At 42.0% G+C, this 15,608-nt stretch overlaps 1 protein-coding gene across 1 annotated transcript in view; it reads left to right on the top strand.

Annotated features, from left to right (window-relative positions):
- The first annotated feature begins 8,753 nt into the window (after positions 1-8,753).
- ACYP2 (acylphosphatase 2) overlaps positions 8,754-15,608 on the top strand; it is a 30,605-nt gene continuing 23,750 nt past the window's right edge. The window contains exons 1-3 of the mRNA XM_079297722.1: positions 8,754-8,944; positions 9,395-9,411; positions 10,795-10,904. Coding sequence (XP_079153848.1) covers positions 8,875-8,944; positions 9,395-9,411; positions 10,795-10,904 — 197 coding nt within the window. The 5' untranslated portion in view covers positions 8,754-8,874. The remainder of the gene's footprint in view (positions 8,945-9,394; positions 9,412-10,794; positions 10,905-15,608) is intronic.

Genomic DNA, 15,608 nt, shown 5'->3' with positions numbered 1-15,608 from the left:
CCCCACTACAGGAATAATGAGGAAGAGCTGCTTTTTGATGAGGGTCCTCAGACTTGTCAGTCATCCAAAGCTGGCACTGAAAGGTGCCAAAGAAGCAACTCAGAAACATCTCTGTCATATAAACTTCTATCTTACAGAGAATTTGTCTATTTGGGGGATGAGGGCAGGAGTAATTACAGCATCTGAATGAGGAACTTAAAGTTTCCTGTGTAGTATGGGACAAAAATAGGTTCTTCTGAAGTGTGATTCAGAGGAACTAATTTTAGATCCCTAAAATAAGGCTGTCTAAATACTCCATGACATGTTTCAAGTTGGATGGGGAGGCGGGCTCAGTGTCACCTACAGCACATACGCTGAATATTGTTCTTTTTCTGCAGTGCCTGTTGGGATCTGTGTGTTCCAATGTAAGTGGAACATTGCTCTTGAGCAGAAACAAGAGGCCCTTGTGAAGAGGTTCAAGTGTTTTTATGGGCACCTGTATAATTTTAAAACTCTATTACACAGACAAGGCTGACCACTTAGGTGCAGCATTTTATCCTTCACTTTACATTCCCAGTGGTTGTGTTTATGAGAATTAAATCCATCCTCAATTACATCCGTTCACAAAATATTGTTTGGCCTCTGCTATTTTCCAGCTGAACTTAGTGGGTTACTGTGCTTACAATGGACAGTCTTTGTACAAGAACAGGACCTCAATCCTCCTTGGTGAAATAAATTAATTTATAGCAAAAGTGGTTTTTTCTCTCCACTCCCTGGATTTGTTTTCTTTTGGTGCCTTACTGCCTAAGATTGGGAAAGCATAATTGTCCCAAATCCACAGCAGAGATTCTGCCTGTGACAGGCTGTTTCCTCCACATGTCTGAAACTCCCAAAGATATCCCTGGAAACTATTGTGCCTGCAGGGAGAAAAAGCAATAGACTTGAGCCTTTTGTAAGAGGTTCTTTCCAAATTACTCACAGCCATTTGAAATAAATAATAATTCCTTGGACATGACAGAAATGCAGCCAACTTTGGGGAAAGAGACATTAGGGTTATTTTTCTGTTCCTCTTGAGTCACTGATGGATTTTTCTGTCTCACTCTCTTGCCAAACAGAAACCAGCCCCAGAGGAGCATGTGATGACAGCAAACTTGCAATGGTTATTCCTGGGGATTCTGCTGTTCTAGGAAATCAAGGAAGCACAGTCCCTTGGCAGCCTGCAGTCACTCACATAGAAACTGTTCATTATAGACTTGGGTGTCTCATGCAGCTGCCCAGTGTTTGCCAGAGAGGATTGTGACACACCTTACCCCAAGTGCTTGGGTAGCTGATTGTATTTATTGTTTTTAAGTGCTGTGGCTTCATCTGCAGTTCTCTGGTTTGTCTATTCCTTGTCAAGATGAAAAATTGGCAAGGTCTATTTAAAAATAAAGTTTAAAAAGTGTGTAAGTCAAGTAACAACCAAACATTTTTGTTCAGGTTTTCAGTCTTGTTTCAAGCAGCATTCAGCACAAATAATTGTGTTTATCATGGCCATAGCTCAAGTAGTTGTTCAGGCTTTAATTCTGTGGGTGGATTGTGTGTTCACTGTTTGGACATGTGGGTCAGAAGTATTTAAATATTTATGAATTCTGGAGGAGAAGCAAGCTCACTTAAATATCCCCTTAAGCAACCAATCCTTTCTCTCCTGCTAAAGAATTAGCTATCCTTTGCTCCTGGCTGAGTGGTGTTGTGCTAGGAAACTGCATGGGAGACTTTTTGGCACGTTTCTAAAGCAGCAGCTTCTCTCATGGGGTGTTAGGGAGACACCCAACAGATTAACAAAGCTTTGGGAGGATCACATGGAACAAACTCGGAGCTCTCTGGTGTTCATTTGGTCTAACCTGGCATGTTGTTTATGTCTATGCTCTGGGATAATAAGTGTAATTATGTCAGGGTAGTGCTGGGCCTGCTGACTAACACCAGATTCAAGGAATTGTAAATTGGTTTATTATTGTCCCAGGTATCCCATTAAGAAGAGTTCAAGGTGAAACAATGACTGTAAATTAACACTTCCTTACAACCTCAAAACATAACTGTCAGGAAGGTTGTTCAGGATAGAAGGGATGTTCCAATTAAAGAGCACAGGAGGCAAGTAAATTCAGGGATATCCCAGGGAGAGGAAAAAGTTGCTTTTGCCACATTTATGTGTTGTTACTCCAAGCCAAGCCCAGTGGAAAGCTGAGCCTCGCTTAGCACAAAGGCAGCAGCTGCCCTTCTGCTGGGCAGAGCACTGAGAACTGAAAGAGCTGAGGGGGTTTAGAAAACTCAAGTGAGAAACAGAATCTGCCTTGAACAAAAGGAGCAGGGAAAAGGCAGCTTGTAATCTCCAGAGAGGGCCCTGCAGGACAATCCAGTGGGCGTTCACTGTGGCTGTGATACCACTATCTACAACCCCCATGTGCTTTCTTTTTCAGTAGTACTGCAGTGGATGGATACACAGCCTGATTCATGCTTTCTTGGCTTTGCCAAAAGCCTGCTCAAATCCTGTAGCCATGCTCTGAATAAATCTGCTTACCCAAAGGCATTGCTGGGAAAATGGTTGTCCTTGGAGATTCCAGCCCCCTCTGCCTGGGGAAGATAGAGCCATCAGCATCTGGAGTGGTATTGGCTGGAGGCTTGACAGGCTCTGAAATGAGAATAAACTGAGTCAGAACCATTCTGGTAACCCCTAAATACCCCCAGCAAATGAGCACCTCTGAAAAGCAGGGAGTTTTGAGATGGGAGGTCAGGAGCAAAGTGAATTTGGGGTGGTGTCAGAGGTGTTCCAAGTTCAGAGCAGCCCAGAGCTGGATGTGCACAGCACCTCTGCATCACAGCAGCTGCAGCACCCTGAGTGCAGCCACAGCCAGCCCTGCCAGCAGGGCCAGCAGCACAGGGCACCTGACCCCACCCTGCACTGCACAAAGCAAGGGATGGCATCCACCAGCTCTCCAGGGGCTTTTCAGGGAGCAACTGCTACCAACAGTTGTTTTGTAGAGTATCTGCTCCAGGTGCCCTCACTGTGATTTTCTGGAAGTTAGATACTCACTTAAGTAGTCTTATTTTCTCACTAGATTCCCACACTCTGGGCCTTTTTCTCTCTGCAGCCCCTGCAAATGTTTATTTTTTCCAGGAAAGTTTTCACTTTGTTTCAGACTGGCCTCAGCCTTTGCTGCGGAAATGTGCAAGAACATTTTCCTGTGACAAGAGTAAAACTCAGAAGTGAGGATTAAGAACTGGGTGTGCATACACTCCTACTTCCCCCCTGCATACTCTCCATTTTCTTAGTTCACAGGGAGACATCCTGAGTCACAGGCTATTTCATTCTGTTTAATAGTGCTAAATGGGTTTTTCATTCCCTCATTCATCTGCTTTTTAAGCTCATTATGTTCTGCAGCAGTAACTTCTGATTCATGCACAGTGTGAAAAGTTGTTCCCTTTTGATTGTTGTTAACTTTTTATATGGGAATTTTCTTCTGTGTGAGAAATAACAAGGCCATCTACGATTACACAGACCTGTGTGGTCTACAAAATCATGCTGATTGTTCCTGTTTTATCAGAACTACTAAAGTTCCTGCTAGGTTGGATGGGGAAGGCACCATCAAGTTATAAAGATGGATGAAAGTTTGGGACTGGCAGCATCCCTCCTTTCAAAGGTAAGAGAGCATCTTTCTTCACCCAGATGCTGACTTTCACCAAGTTTGTCACAAGTAAATGTCTTTGAATCATACTTTTGATGAGAGCTGGCCACATGTTCAAAATTGGAGAATGAAATCCAGAAATTATCCAAGTAGTGAAACAGTGATCATTTTGGTGAGACTTTCTCTGATGGCACAGGACAAGATTCTGAAATACTCACTATTTTCTCCTTGTTGCTTTTGAGAAGAAATAAAGGTCTAATGCAATTAAGGAGAATGAATCAAATAGTTTCACAGAGCTGCAAAATGCAATGCTGTCAACCCACCTCCCTGAGAAACCATTCCTTTAGCAACCCACGCTCTTTTGTGTGTTCTTAGGTCTTTTGTAGAGCCCTGAATCCTCCCTAAATTTGACAGCATTGTTCTGGCAGCCGTGGGAAGGGTGATGCTTAAATTTTCCTATGTTTCAATGGGAATAAAAACTCCCTGCCTTAAATGACCACATCTCCTCCTCCTCAGCATGTGCAAGAGGAGAAAACAGAGCCTCAATGTTTTCCTCAAATGTTCATGAGTTTCCTGTGAATGGATATTTCATAAATCAATTGTTGGATCAATCTGCTTTCCTATCAAAACAATTTAAATGTAGGTGTTGCAGTAGGTGGGTTTGTGTTTGGATTTAGTCATCAAGCCAAGACTGATATGACCCTTCATGTCAGCAGAGGACTGAGAGACTTAACCCCAAATTTCACCTGATTCCTGTGCTTTGGGACTGAATAGTTTCACTTTATCCATCACTTTTTTGTTTGAGATGGTTTGGGTTTGTTTTTTTTTTTTGCCATAGGACACATCAGTTCATATGCTCATGTTTTGATTCCCAGCATTTTGTAGTTTAAAAGAACTTTGCAGTGATGATGCAAGTCTCCAAGGCTGATTTCCTCATAGCTGCTATTTATATTTACCCAGTGGTTTAGTTTCTTATTATCATTTCAGATTAAAACTTTGCTACTACCAACTAAGAATGATTTATCTGAAAAATTCTTTTTTTTTTTTAATATATGTATCAGTGAAAATACTTTTACAAGCATAATTTAGACTGAAAAATGTTGAACTTTGTTTTCATGTGGTTTCATTGGTGGAGGTTTAGAGGTTTATTGCCCAACTTAAAAAATAAAAGCTCCTTTCAGAGAAACAGTGGTAGGTCTTCATGCCCTACAGAATCAGGCTATGACACCAAAATTAAACCAAGAATAACACAAAGTCTAAACAATATAGTCTAGCCAGAGGAAAATAACAGGCTCACAGTTTTGGATGTGTCACTTGTGCTACCTTATGTAAGCAGTTTGGGATTCTGGAGCAGGAGGGACAAATTTAGGTCCCATCCACACAAAGTTTGGCTGCACTCCTGCAATCTGATCCGTGTGGGAGTGACTCACACCCTGCACAACACTGCCCTTGCTCAGGGGCTGCTGCACAGGTGGGGGGCTCTTCCCACATGCATCTGAATTTGGATCCTGGAGTATAAATGGATCAGGAGCCAAGGGTTGGATCCAGGTCACCTCCCTGTGCTACGGGCACACTGTGGATTCATCTATAAAGTCATTAATCACTCAACCACCAGAATAAAGCTCTTGAATAATCCCCCTTTGTGCCTGTCTTGACCTTTAGACTTCCAAATATAATTTCTACTGCTAAAAAGGAAAGTCCTTGATAGCCAGGAAAAACTGGGAGATTAAGCCCTCCAAAAGGTTTCAGTATATTTAGATATTATGTAAATAAGAAATGCAAAACAGACCCTGAAGAAGCTTGTACAGCTTTGAAGCAGAGGTAGCAATCCCATTAATTGTCATTCAGAAATGAGGAGTAAATGCAATTCAGAAGAAAACATTGTATGGGAATGAGGAAAAGAGGAAGATTAGTGAAAAAGGTTAGAAGTTTTTAATTTTGCCTGAAGAAGAAAACATAAAGGAACAGCAGTGCATTATCTTAAAGGACAGAGAAATAAAATCTGATGTGCATTACCCTTTATAGAAAATAAGGGAAAAATCCTGGAAAGGTCAAACTAAGCTTACATGGCTTCCAACCTTCTTCCCTGATATTTCCATGCTCTTGGGTAACAGCAATAACCTGGCAACAGAAGCAGCATCCTTATAATTTATTTATCTGGAGGCTTTGGTGTCTTTTGGGGAACACTCATCAAAATCATCTGGGGACAGTTTGTAAGTGAATCAGGTCTAGAGTTTGGTTCAGATACATCAAGAAACTCTTTTATGATAAGAAGCAGCAGGAGAGAGAAATGCAATCATAGCAGGTTTGAGGAGGAGCCAGGTTACCTAAAAATGATGCAGAAAAATAGCAGTGCAGTTACAAGGCAAAGGTGGGAGGTTGTGTGCCTGGTGGGATATTTTCAAAGCAAGCCAGATATCCACATGAATGCCAAAACCAGTCATTTTGGGAGTGGCAAACATCAAATGTGTGCAGTGCTGTGAGGGGACAGCCACACACAGAGCTAGCAGGAACAGTGAGCAATGAAAGAACCAGAAAGCTGCTTTTCCAGCCATTCTGTAACAGAAATAAACAAGCAGCATAAATAAGGAAGCTTTCAGATGATACAACTTTCAGATGACCAACCCAAAAGCTCAGCAGCTGAGATGCTTTAATCAAATAATTGCATTTTATTGGTAGTGGCCAGTCAAGGGTCAATGGGTCTGACCCTCCCAACCAGCCTCACCTGTGACCTCTTTGGTGCAGCAGCTCTACTTAAGCTGAGGGCTGAGCAGAGCTCTCGCCTTCAGCTCATGGGTGTGTCCAGCTCTGCTTTTGCCTGTGTTGTTGTAGTTCCAGCTTCCTGCTCCTGGAGGGACTCTGCTGGCAGCTCTGGATCTGCCTGCCCGGGTACTGTGGGGTTATTGTCACTGATGTGCCAAGGTTGCTCCTTGCAGTGTTTTTGCTGTTCCCTGGTGCTCAGCTGCAAGGGCATTATTGCTGGGTTCTGATCTTTCCTAGTCATTATGGTTTTTACTATACTTTTATTCATGCTATGGCAAAAAAAAACACAACAGTGTTGTTGGAAAGTTTTACTGTGTTTGGAGTTTTTAAAGGATTTATGCCCAGAGGAGGGGCAGAGGGCTGCTGGTGAAATGTGTCATTGTTGTTTTTACAACTGGTTGTAACTTTGGGAAGTGCAGCCAACTGGTTTTCCTTAGGCCAGTGCCACCACCTGGGAATAAACAGCTGGAAGTGGGAGGGAAATTCAGAACTCCATGCAGGCTGCCTGCATTTATTGATAGTGTGTGCCAAAGCTCTCTTGCTAATTAGTGTGTTGGAGCAACCTTTGGTTTCTAATATTGATTGCTTAGGTAGCAAAATATTAAATGTTTCACAGTGTTGTCTTCTGGAGTTTTCTGTTACTTGTCATGAAATAAGGAGCAAGTTGGACTTGTCTAAGGAAAGATGGGCAAGATGTTATGACAAATAAATGAAGTGCTAAAAACTATAATGATAAAAAAATGTTGTTGTTGCCAGTGCTGGAATGTGTAGGTAGTAAAGTGTCATCAGCACCAGGATAAGCTCTGCTTTCAAGGCTTCTGTGGCTTTCTAGTGCAATAAACTGCTGGTATCAATCAATTTTGTTACTGGTCTTGCTCTTTACTGCTGCCAGATGGCAGCAAATTACCAACAATTTTCTGTGTTCTGTTCTTCTTTCTGTAGAATCCTCCTCCTTCAAAACAAAATGGTGCTGATTTGCACATCACATGTGACCTCTGTGAAAGGCAAACATTTGATTTCAGGTGCCATATAGGGAAAGCAATGAAGTTTTGTCCAGTATGTTCCTACTCCCTGTCATACTGGAAGCTTTTTGTTTTTATGTGAATATTTGTGTTGTGTGCTGAATTGAGTGCTTGTTTCTCTAGTTAACTCTTGCATTTGGGAATAGTAGTTTTCTAGGACTTCATTTTGAACCCCTCTCTAGCTTTAAGATCCAAACTTTTGAACAACTCAGGTTATGCTGCATTACTGGAGAACACAAGGTGCATGTGGATTGAAGTTGCTTAATGGAGAGAGCAAATTATTTTGATTTCTGTTGTGAAGTTGCTGGTAACTTACCAGAATTGGGCTATTAAAAGTCTGGTGAAGTTTTTTGAGTTGTGTGGAGATTGGAGATGTAAGCAGGTTACTCAGCCTCATTCAGGGAAGGATACCTGAGGCAAATTTGAGGGCTTTTTCATATGCTTTCATTTTCAACTACCTAATTTTCCACCAGATCAGGTAAAATTGCTTCAGTTCACCAATACATACACATTGTTTTCAGTGATTCCTGTAAATGCCTGGGAAAGACAAACACTGCTCACCTATGTTGTGGATGCTGCGGACTCCAGGTGTGTATGTGGCAGCACCAGTCCTGGAGGAGGAGATGGTGTTGTTTGAACACGGCCTTCTGAACGTGTTTCTAATCTGAAATAACGAGGAGACACCTTGTGAGGGCTCTGTAGGGCAGCGCCTCATGGACGCGGGGCCGTGTCCCTCACGGCCGGAACGGTTTTTCCGTCCCCGGGGTTAAGCCGCTCTCCCCTCACGGGTAGGATCGCTTTTCTCACCCTCGGGGCCGGGCGCTCTCCCCTCGGGGCAGAATCGGTGTTCCGCGCCTCGGGCGCTCTCCCCTCAGGGCAGAATCGGTTTTCACACCCTTGGGCTCGCCCGCTCTTCCCTCACGGCAGGAACGGTGTTCCCGCCCAGGGTTGGGCTCTCTCCCCTCACGCTAGGATCGGTTTTCTCGGGTTATCTCCCATCACGGCAGGAACGGTTTTCACAGCCCCTATGCCGTGCGCTCTCCCCTCACGGTAGGATCCGTTTTCCCGCCCAGATTGGGCGCTCTCCCCTCACGGCAGGATCGTTCTTCTCGGGTTCTCTCCCCTCACGGCAGGAACGGTGTTCCCGCCCTCGGGCTCGGCCGCTCTCCCCTCACAGAAGAAGCGGCGTTTCCCCATACGGGAAGCGCTGTGTCACCCCTCGCCCTCAGATGTATTTTCCCCGACAGCAGCAGCGATGTTTCCCCGTCGCTGCCGGTTGTTCTCCCCTCACACTCCGGGCTCCGCTCGGGATGCCGCGGCCCGCCCCATCCATCCACACGTGAGGCGGCCGCTTACGCGAAAAGCTTGAGCCTTTCGCGCTCCCGTCCGGGCGCCGCTGTCCGCGGAGCACCGGCAGCCGCCACAGCGGCTCTTCCTCCGCTGCTGCCATGTCCGGCCTGGCCAAAGCCTCCGGCGCGCTCAAATCCGTGGATTACGAAGTGTTCGGGCGGGTGCAAGGTAATGGCGGGCTGAGGGGCGGCGGGTGCGCGGGGAGGGAGCGGCCGCGCGGTCCCAGCGGGACGGGAAACTTTGTGGTGTTTTTTTTCTTTAATTATACGTAATTGTAAATATCCCCCTGGAGCACAAGCTGCTCTGTCCGTAGTAGCTCGCATTCCCCGTGCTTTGCGCTCGTGGCTTCTGTCAGTGCGGCTGTGTGGGAATGTCCCTCACGTCCTTCCCATTCACCCGCTGCGGCGTTTCCGTTGCCGCTTAAATTCGGGAATCGTGTGATGAAGGGAAGGCTCAAACACAAGTTGTGGTCGGTTTCCCTGATATTGACATCACTGAAATTTCCATAGTAAAACACCACGGGCGGCTTGTGTGCTCCTTTGTATTAATTATAATTCCTACAGGTGATAACGCTTTCACGGGATTCTAATTCCTTTTTTTTTTTTTTCCTTTTTTTAGGTGTTTGTTTCAGGATGGTAAGGCAATTCAGGATTTGCTAGCTACTTTATGGTATAATATTTCCCATGCTAAAAATAAGGCAGCAGGTCTGTGGAGTGTAAATATATCCAGCCTGAACTTTGGTTGGATGGTTAAGTACTGTGAGTAGACTTAAAATGGTTTTTGTATTAAAACGGATTTTTAAAAGCTTACTAATGTGTGGCTTGTGTAGATTGTGGTTTGGATTACTTGTAAAAGCCACAAGAATGTTGTAACACCTTGATCTTTAGAAATGTTAAATATGAAACAAGGTGTTTCACCATCTTTTAAGTGGTGACTCAGTATCTTTATTTAAGAAAGGTTGCTGTGGAAAAATGTGGGGAAACAATTGTGCTGCACATAAACACCTTGTGGCTCATACCCTAAGCAAGTGACTCCAGCAGCTCTGAAGTGCAGCAGGTGGTTTTGCATTTCACAGAAATCCATGAAACAAGAGGACACCAAGCAAAAATAGTGTTTTTGTCTCAAAGTTGTGCCCCATGCTTAATATTAAACCTGAGAGATTTTATATGTAGTTTATATAGTGCCAGGTGGTAATGAGCAGAGGACTGCAGTGGAGTTTGCCTTGAATTTAGTTATTCTATCAAGAAAGGTGAAGTCCAAGCTTGCTGTGCCTTGTTTTGAGCTGACCTGGAGCCATGTGAACACCCAGCTCAGTGCCAATCCTGAGGAAAAGGTTTGCAGCTGCATTCCTGTGCTTTTGGGCAAATTAGTTTGGAGAAACTGCTCATAACCACCTTGGAATGCACACTTCATAGTTAGCACCAGTTTTTCATTGTGGTGAAATTTAATTTCACCCCAAAGCACATTTTGTCTTTTGGAATGGGTCATACACACCTGCAGTTTGGCTCTTGCTATTTGTGAGTTTCAACTGGGTGGCTGGAAAACCATAATTTTTTTGGTATTGCAGGAATATGCTTTTTTTTCCTAGTAACTAGATTGACCTTTGCTGTTGTTTAGCAGTAGAAATGCAGCAGCTGGAGGTAGGATTTAAAGGGTGAAAGTCAGGTGGAAGGGATTTGAAAGGGAACTAGGAAGTCTGTACATGTAGCAGATTTAATGAGTTTTAAAAACTGTGGTGATTGAAGGGTCGAATGAGCAGTGATAGGAGCAGTGGAAAGGAATAAAGTAGGTACAAGGGAATGGTGTGGGAATAACGATCAAAATCTTGTTATTTTTGAAAAATGAGCTGTTCCTGCTGCAACTCCAGAGCTGCCAGGAGCTCTGAATGCCTGAGGATGAGCATCACTCAAGGATTTTTATTTTTTTAAGTGTAGCACTTGCAAGTAGGGGGGTTAAGTGTTCTGTCTGTGGTGTTTGTGCTGGCACTGACTGTCCTCTCCCATTATTTCCCAAATCAGTACACAGAACAGGAAGCCAAGAAATTAGGAGTGGTTGGCTGGGTTAAAAACACCAGCCAAGGAACTGTGACAGGCCAAGTTCAGGGCCCAGAAGAGAGAGTGAATGAAATGTAAGTATTTCTATGTTTGTTGGTTTTTCTTACTCTCATTAAAATCATTTACAAAAGTGTTTTAATACGAAGTGATAAGTAGATCCCTGTGTCAGTAATGTTTTCATTCAGCTTTGAAGGTAAGGAGGTGCATTCTTTATGCTGTAAAACAATTTTTAAGCTTGAAAAATCTGTGTTTTCATTTCTAGTGTTACACAGTTTAATGTATTTCCTTAATATCCTCATTTCTTATGAAATGAAAAAGCTTTTATTCATAAAGATCTGGTTTTTAATTCATCAAAATGTCTCATCTTATCAAAAGATTGAAGAACTTCTTGAAATGCTTTCTCAGTCTGTGCTTAAAAACAGTTTAAAGGAAACTGGGTTTAAGTATGATTTATTTATTTTCCTGATTTAAAAAAAACCTAATACATAAATACACATTTTGGCCAAGGCCTGCAGTCTCTGCCATTTGGAAATGAGTTTTGAAGTATTTTGGTGTCCTTTAAAGAATGGGTAATAATTGTAATAATGAAATTGCCAGTTTCCCGAAGCTTAAAGCTATCACTGAGGAAATGATGCCTGGAAAAACACAGAGCCTGATTGAGTTGCTTCCAACTATCATTTTTTGCAAGTGTATACAGGGAGAATGTTGGCAACTCTAAAAAACCATTCAGAGGTTTTTTTTCTCTCAACAGAGAATGAACAAGGGCAGAACTTTCCTTTTCTAGATGGGTAATTAGCAATGCACATTCTGCCAACACTTTCCCACACAGGAATTGCTTCAAACCTGAACTTGGATAAGGAAAAGTTGGCTCTGTGCACACTCCAGTCAGGAAATTTAAATAATTTCAAGCCATTTTCCTTGGTTTTGTGCTTAACACGAGGCTGCTTATCTTGGGCTGCAAAACATTTACAAAGCCAGAGAAATATAATTTTTTTCTTACATCAGATTTACATTTGGTTTTTGAAAGAGTTTTGTTAATACCCGATCTCTTAATGTTTTATAAATTTGTGTTGGTGCCACGTTTTTATTTAACTTGGAACATGAAGCTGATCACATGAGAAACCAGGGTTTGTTTTCTATTTATTGTCCTACTTCCTCGTTTGAAGACACAGATCCAGAAGAAATAAAGTTCTTTTCTGTTGCTTCTCCTTTATTTCATGTTGCAAATCAATGTGTTCAATAATGCTGTGAATTCATAATACTGACTTACCAGATTTAAATGTTACTTAAAATGCTAGATTTAAAAAACAAAACAAGGTTTGATGTTTTGATCTCTTAAACAATATTTCTCTTTATGATCCTAAGTGGGATTAAGAACATGGACTAAAAAGAGTAAGGATGCCATTGAAAAATACAGGTGTCCTACAGGTAAATAGGCAAAACAATCTAAGGGGGAGAAAGGAATAAGGGATTTGAGATAATAAATACAGGGAAAGTGTAAAAAATGTGGGGATAAAGCCCATGAGGGTCTCCAGTGTTGCCAGAAGCATGGAGTGACTGCCAAAGGCTGCCTTTGTTCTGGAGCAGGAATGCAGCAGACCTCTAACCCTGTGGTTTTCCAGCAGCTCCCCATTTTCTGTCCCTTTTTCTTCTATTTTTATATTAATAATTATGTTGGCAGGCACAACCACAATGCATCCAGTGCGGGCTCAACATCAAGAAAGTGACTGTAATGATTTTTTTTTTGTGTGTGTGTGCAGATTGCAAGGTAAGGTTAAACTTAGGAGGAACAAGAGGATGAGCAGATGTAATGTGCTATGCAAAGTAGTTTGTTCTGGAGCAAACAGCTGAGCAAGGGTCTCCTGGCTCTGCAGAAATCAGTGTTAAATTTTAAATAAGCATGAACAACTGGGGCCTGCAAAGTTCTGCATGTGCAGAATGTTGTATCCCTGATTGGACCATCCAATTTGTGTTGGACATGGGTATGAATTTCTTTGGAAGTGCTAGAGGCTGATTCCCTGATATTCTGTGGTTCTAAAAGCTCTATCCCACTGAACTGGCAAAATGCACCAATTCCCCAAACCTCAGACTGCAGTGGGGATGTCACTGAGCTGCAGGAAGCCTGAGGGATAGATGGGCACTTGCAGATTTTTCCTTTCAATTTTGCATTCAGTTTGGTGTAATGAAAGTCTTATATTTTCTCAGGGATTGGGCAACTTTAATGTACAATATTTAAAAGCAAGTTTTAAAGCTGGAAAGTCTTAGGAGAATGTTTTAGAGGGTGTTTTTACCTTTCAGCTTCCTTTGGTATCCCTTGGTTTTTAACTCTAGATGGAGCTGTTAGTCCTGAAGATCCTCAACCATCCCTGCTCTGTTTGCAGAGAATCTATTTTTAGACTGTTATGGTAGAATCTGTCTCTTTCCTCACTGTATTTTAGTTCTGCTCCCTTTGCTGCTTCTTCACACAGATCACACCCTGTATCCTTAGATCAAAAAAGCTCATTTTCAGAGGATTTTACCTGTCAAGTCTCAAGAGAAGCAGAGCTGCACCATTTCTGTAACATTGAGGTTTCCTGATAAAGAGGAGGGTGTTTTTGGTTTTTTTTTGCCAAGGCATGAGCTGATGATAAATGGGGTAGAGGAGTGTAGCCCTTTATTGTATTTATTTTTTTCCAGGACCACTCACAGCACAGGTTTTTTCATTATATTATCCTGTGTTTTCTTCCACTTCACCCATTAAATAAGGTTGGAGCCTGCATAGTCATGGTAGCTGTTGCCATAGCAACCTGCATGGACAGGCTGGAAGTTGCTTTCCTTGGAGAATCTTCTGAACTCTGATGACAAATTGCTTAGTTTTCCATAAATAAAGGAAGATAATAGTCTTTCTAGAGAAAGACTATTCAGAGTTTACTCCAAAAATCCAGTGTTTCAAATCAGGCTGACACTTGAACATGTGAAATCTTGGGATATTTTTTAGGCACAAGCACATAACAGCACAGTGAGTGTTCTTCCTGTGTCTAGAGAGAGGCAGAGTTCTAAATATAGATGGCTTGTCTTGGAAATGGGTTTTAATTACAAACTAATGCTAATTTCATTTGAATGTGTTTATTACCAACGTCAGTTAAGAATTAGCATTAAGATTTAACTGGCACAATACTTAAATTCCTTTAGTGTATAAATGCATAGAAAAATCTATATTTTTACTATGTAGAGGGGAAAAGGGAACTCTATTGTTCATGATCATATTTGTCATTGTTTCAGTAATCAGGTGCAGCCAAAGTTCCTTGTCTGTACCAAGTGACATTTAATACTTTTCCCAATATGATTTTTAATTGTTTGCAGAGAATAGCCCTTAAATGGAACTAAATGCTATTAAAAATACCTGTGGGGAAAAAAAAAGTTCTAGGTCTTAATGCCCAGTTGATGTTTAGTTATAAAATGAACATGTTTTAGTCAGTGTTTTGAGACTGTTCTCCATTTTAAGAGGATGTCTTTAAAAGTATTTTTCTCAAACTAGAAGTGTTGTTTAGGAGAAGAACCCTTAACATTGATTTGCACATGCTTGTCAGTGAGGCAGAGATGTGTCCCAGTAGGAGAGCTGAGATATTCCTGGGATATGCTGTTCTTGGGAAGCTGACAGTGACAGATTTTGGAGAAAAGGGAAATGAAAATCACATTCTTCAGGGTTTTTTTTTTAACATTGTTAAAATGCATGCTGGTGGAAAGTGTTAGATTTGTTCTCATTTATGATGATAATGAACAATTCTTACATTAATCACTGCTGAAGGTGATTTATGGTGTTTCAGTGAATCAATAGCAAGTGACAGGAAAATGATGGGATTTTTATAATTCAGTGTGGCTCCAAATATAATAAAATTAGGTTTTTAATGTTTGATTATGTATTTTGTTTAAAGGTGAGGCTGATGTATACTGGGAAACTAAATTAGGCCATAACTTATGTGGGTAATAAATGGTAAATGTGATTCTCTTTTCATATTGAATGTTTGAGGTATTAATTTCTTCTCTGTATGAATTATTATAGTTATTGGATTTTACTGGTCTGTTACTAATGATGGCTTGAGAGAAACAGGTGTAAACCTTGTTCTTTGGGTGTTTTAGCCATATAAAATTAGATGAATGGACTAATTCATTTGTTGCAGCAAGTGCACTCTGTCTAAAAGCCAAGGAATGGCTCAGGTAAGTCAGAACTGCAGTTTTTTGGTTACTGAGAATGGAGTGAGCTGTTCAGCTGAAGGAGTGCTCCCAGCACAAACCCAGAGGCCTTTCCTGTGCAGTGTCCCAAGGGAATCCCTGTGTCCCTCTGGAGCCCAGGAAAAGGCTGTTCTCCCCAGGGGCTGAGGGAAGTTGTCCCTGTGCCCTGAAGGTCACCCAGCCCACCAGGGACAGCCAGAAATAGCAGTGGCCTCCTGGCACAGCTCCTCTGCTGTGCCTGTTCCCTGCAGTGCCTTAAACCACAAAAGCTTTTAGCCATGCTTGGGTCTTTCTGGATATAGAATAGTGCAAAAAAAAGTCTTTTCCACAGCCCTGTTTCTTCTGCTGGACTACAAAAATAGCTGCCTTGCATGACCTTGTAGATTTTTTTTTTTTACAGTAGCTCTGTGGAATTGGAGTTCTTTATCAAGTATCTGCTTCCATTTCTACTTATCACTGAAGTGTTTTTGTTTATAGAGCATTTCCCAGATATTTCTGCATGTGAATTTCTAGGATTTTGGCTCTGGAGTAAGCAGTGGTAGTGTTTGCATTGTCTTGGAAAGCTC

This window comes from Erithacus rubecula, assembly GCF_903797595.1.
Source record: "Erithacus rubecula genome assembly, chromosome: 2".
Taxonomy (NCBI): domain Eukaryota; kingdom Metazoa; phylum Chordata; class Aves; order Passeriformes; family Muscicapidae; genus Erithacus; species Erithacus rubecula.
This window is presented reverse-complemented; position numbering and strand designations above follow the sequence as displayed.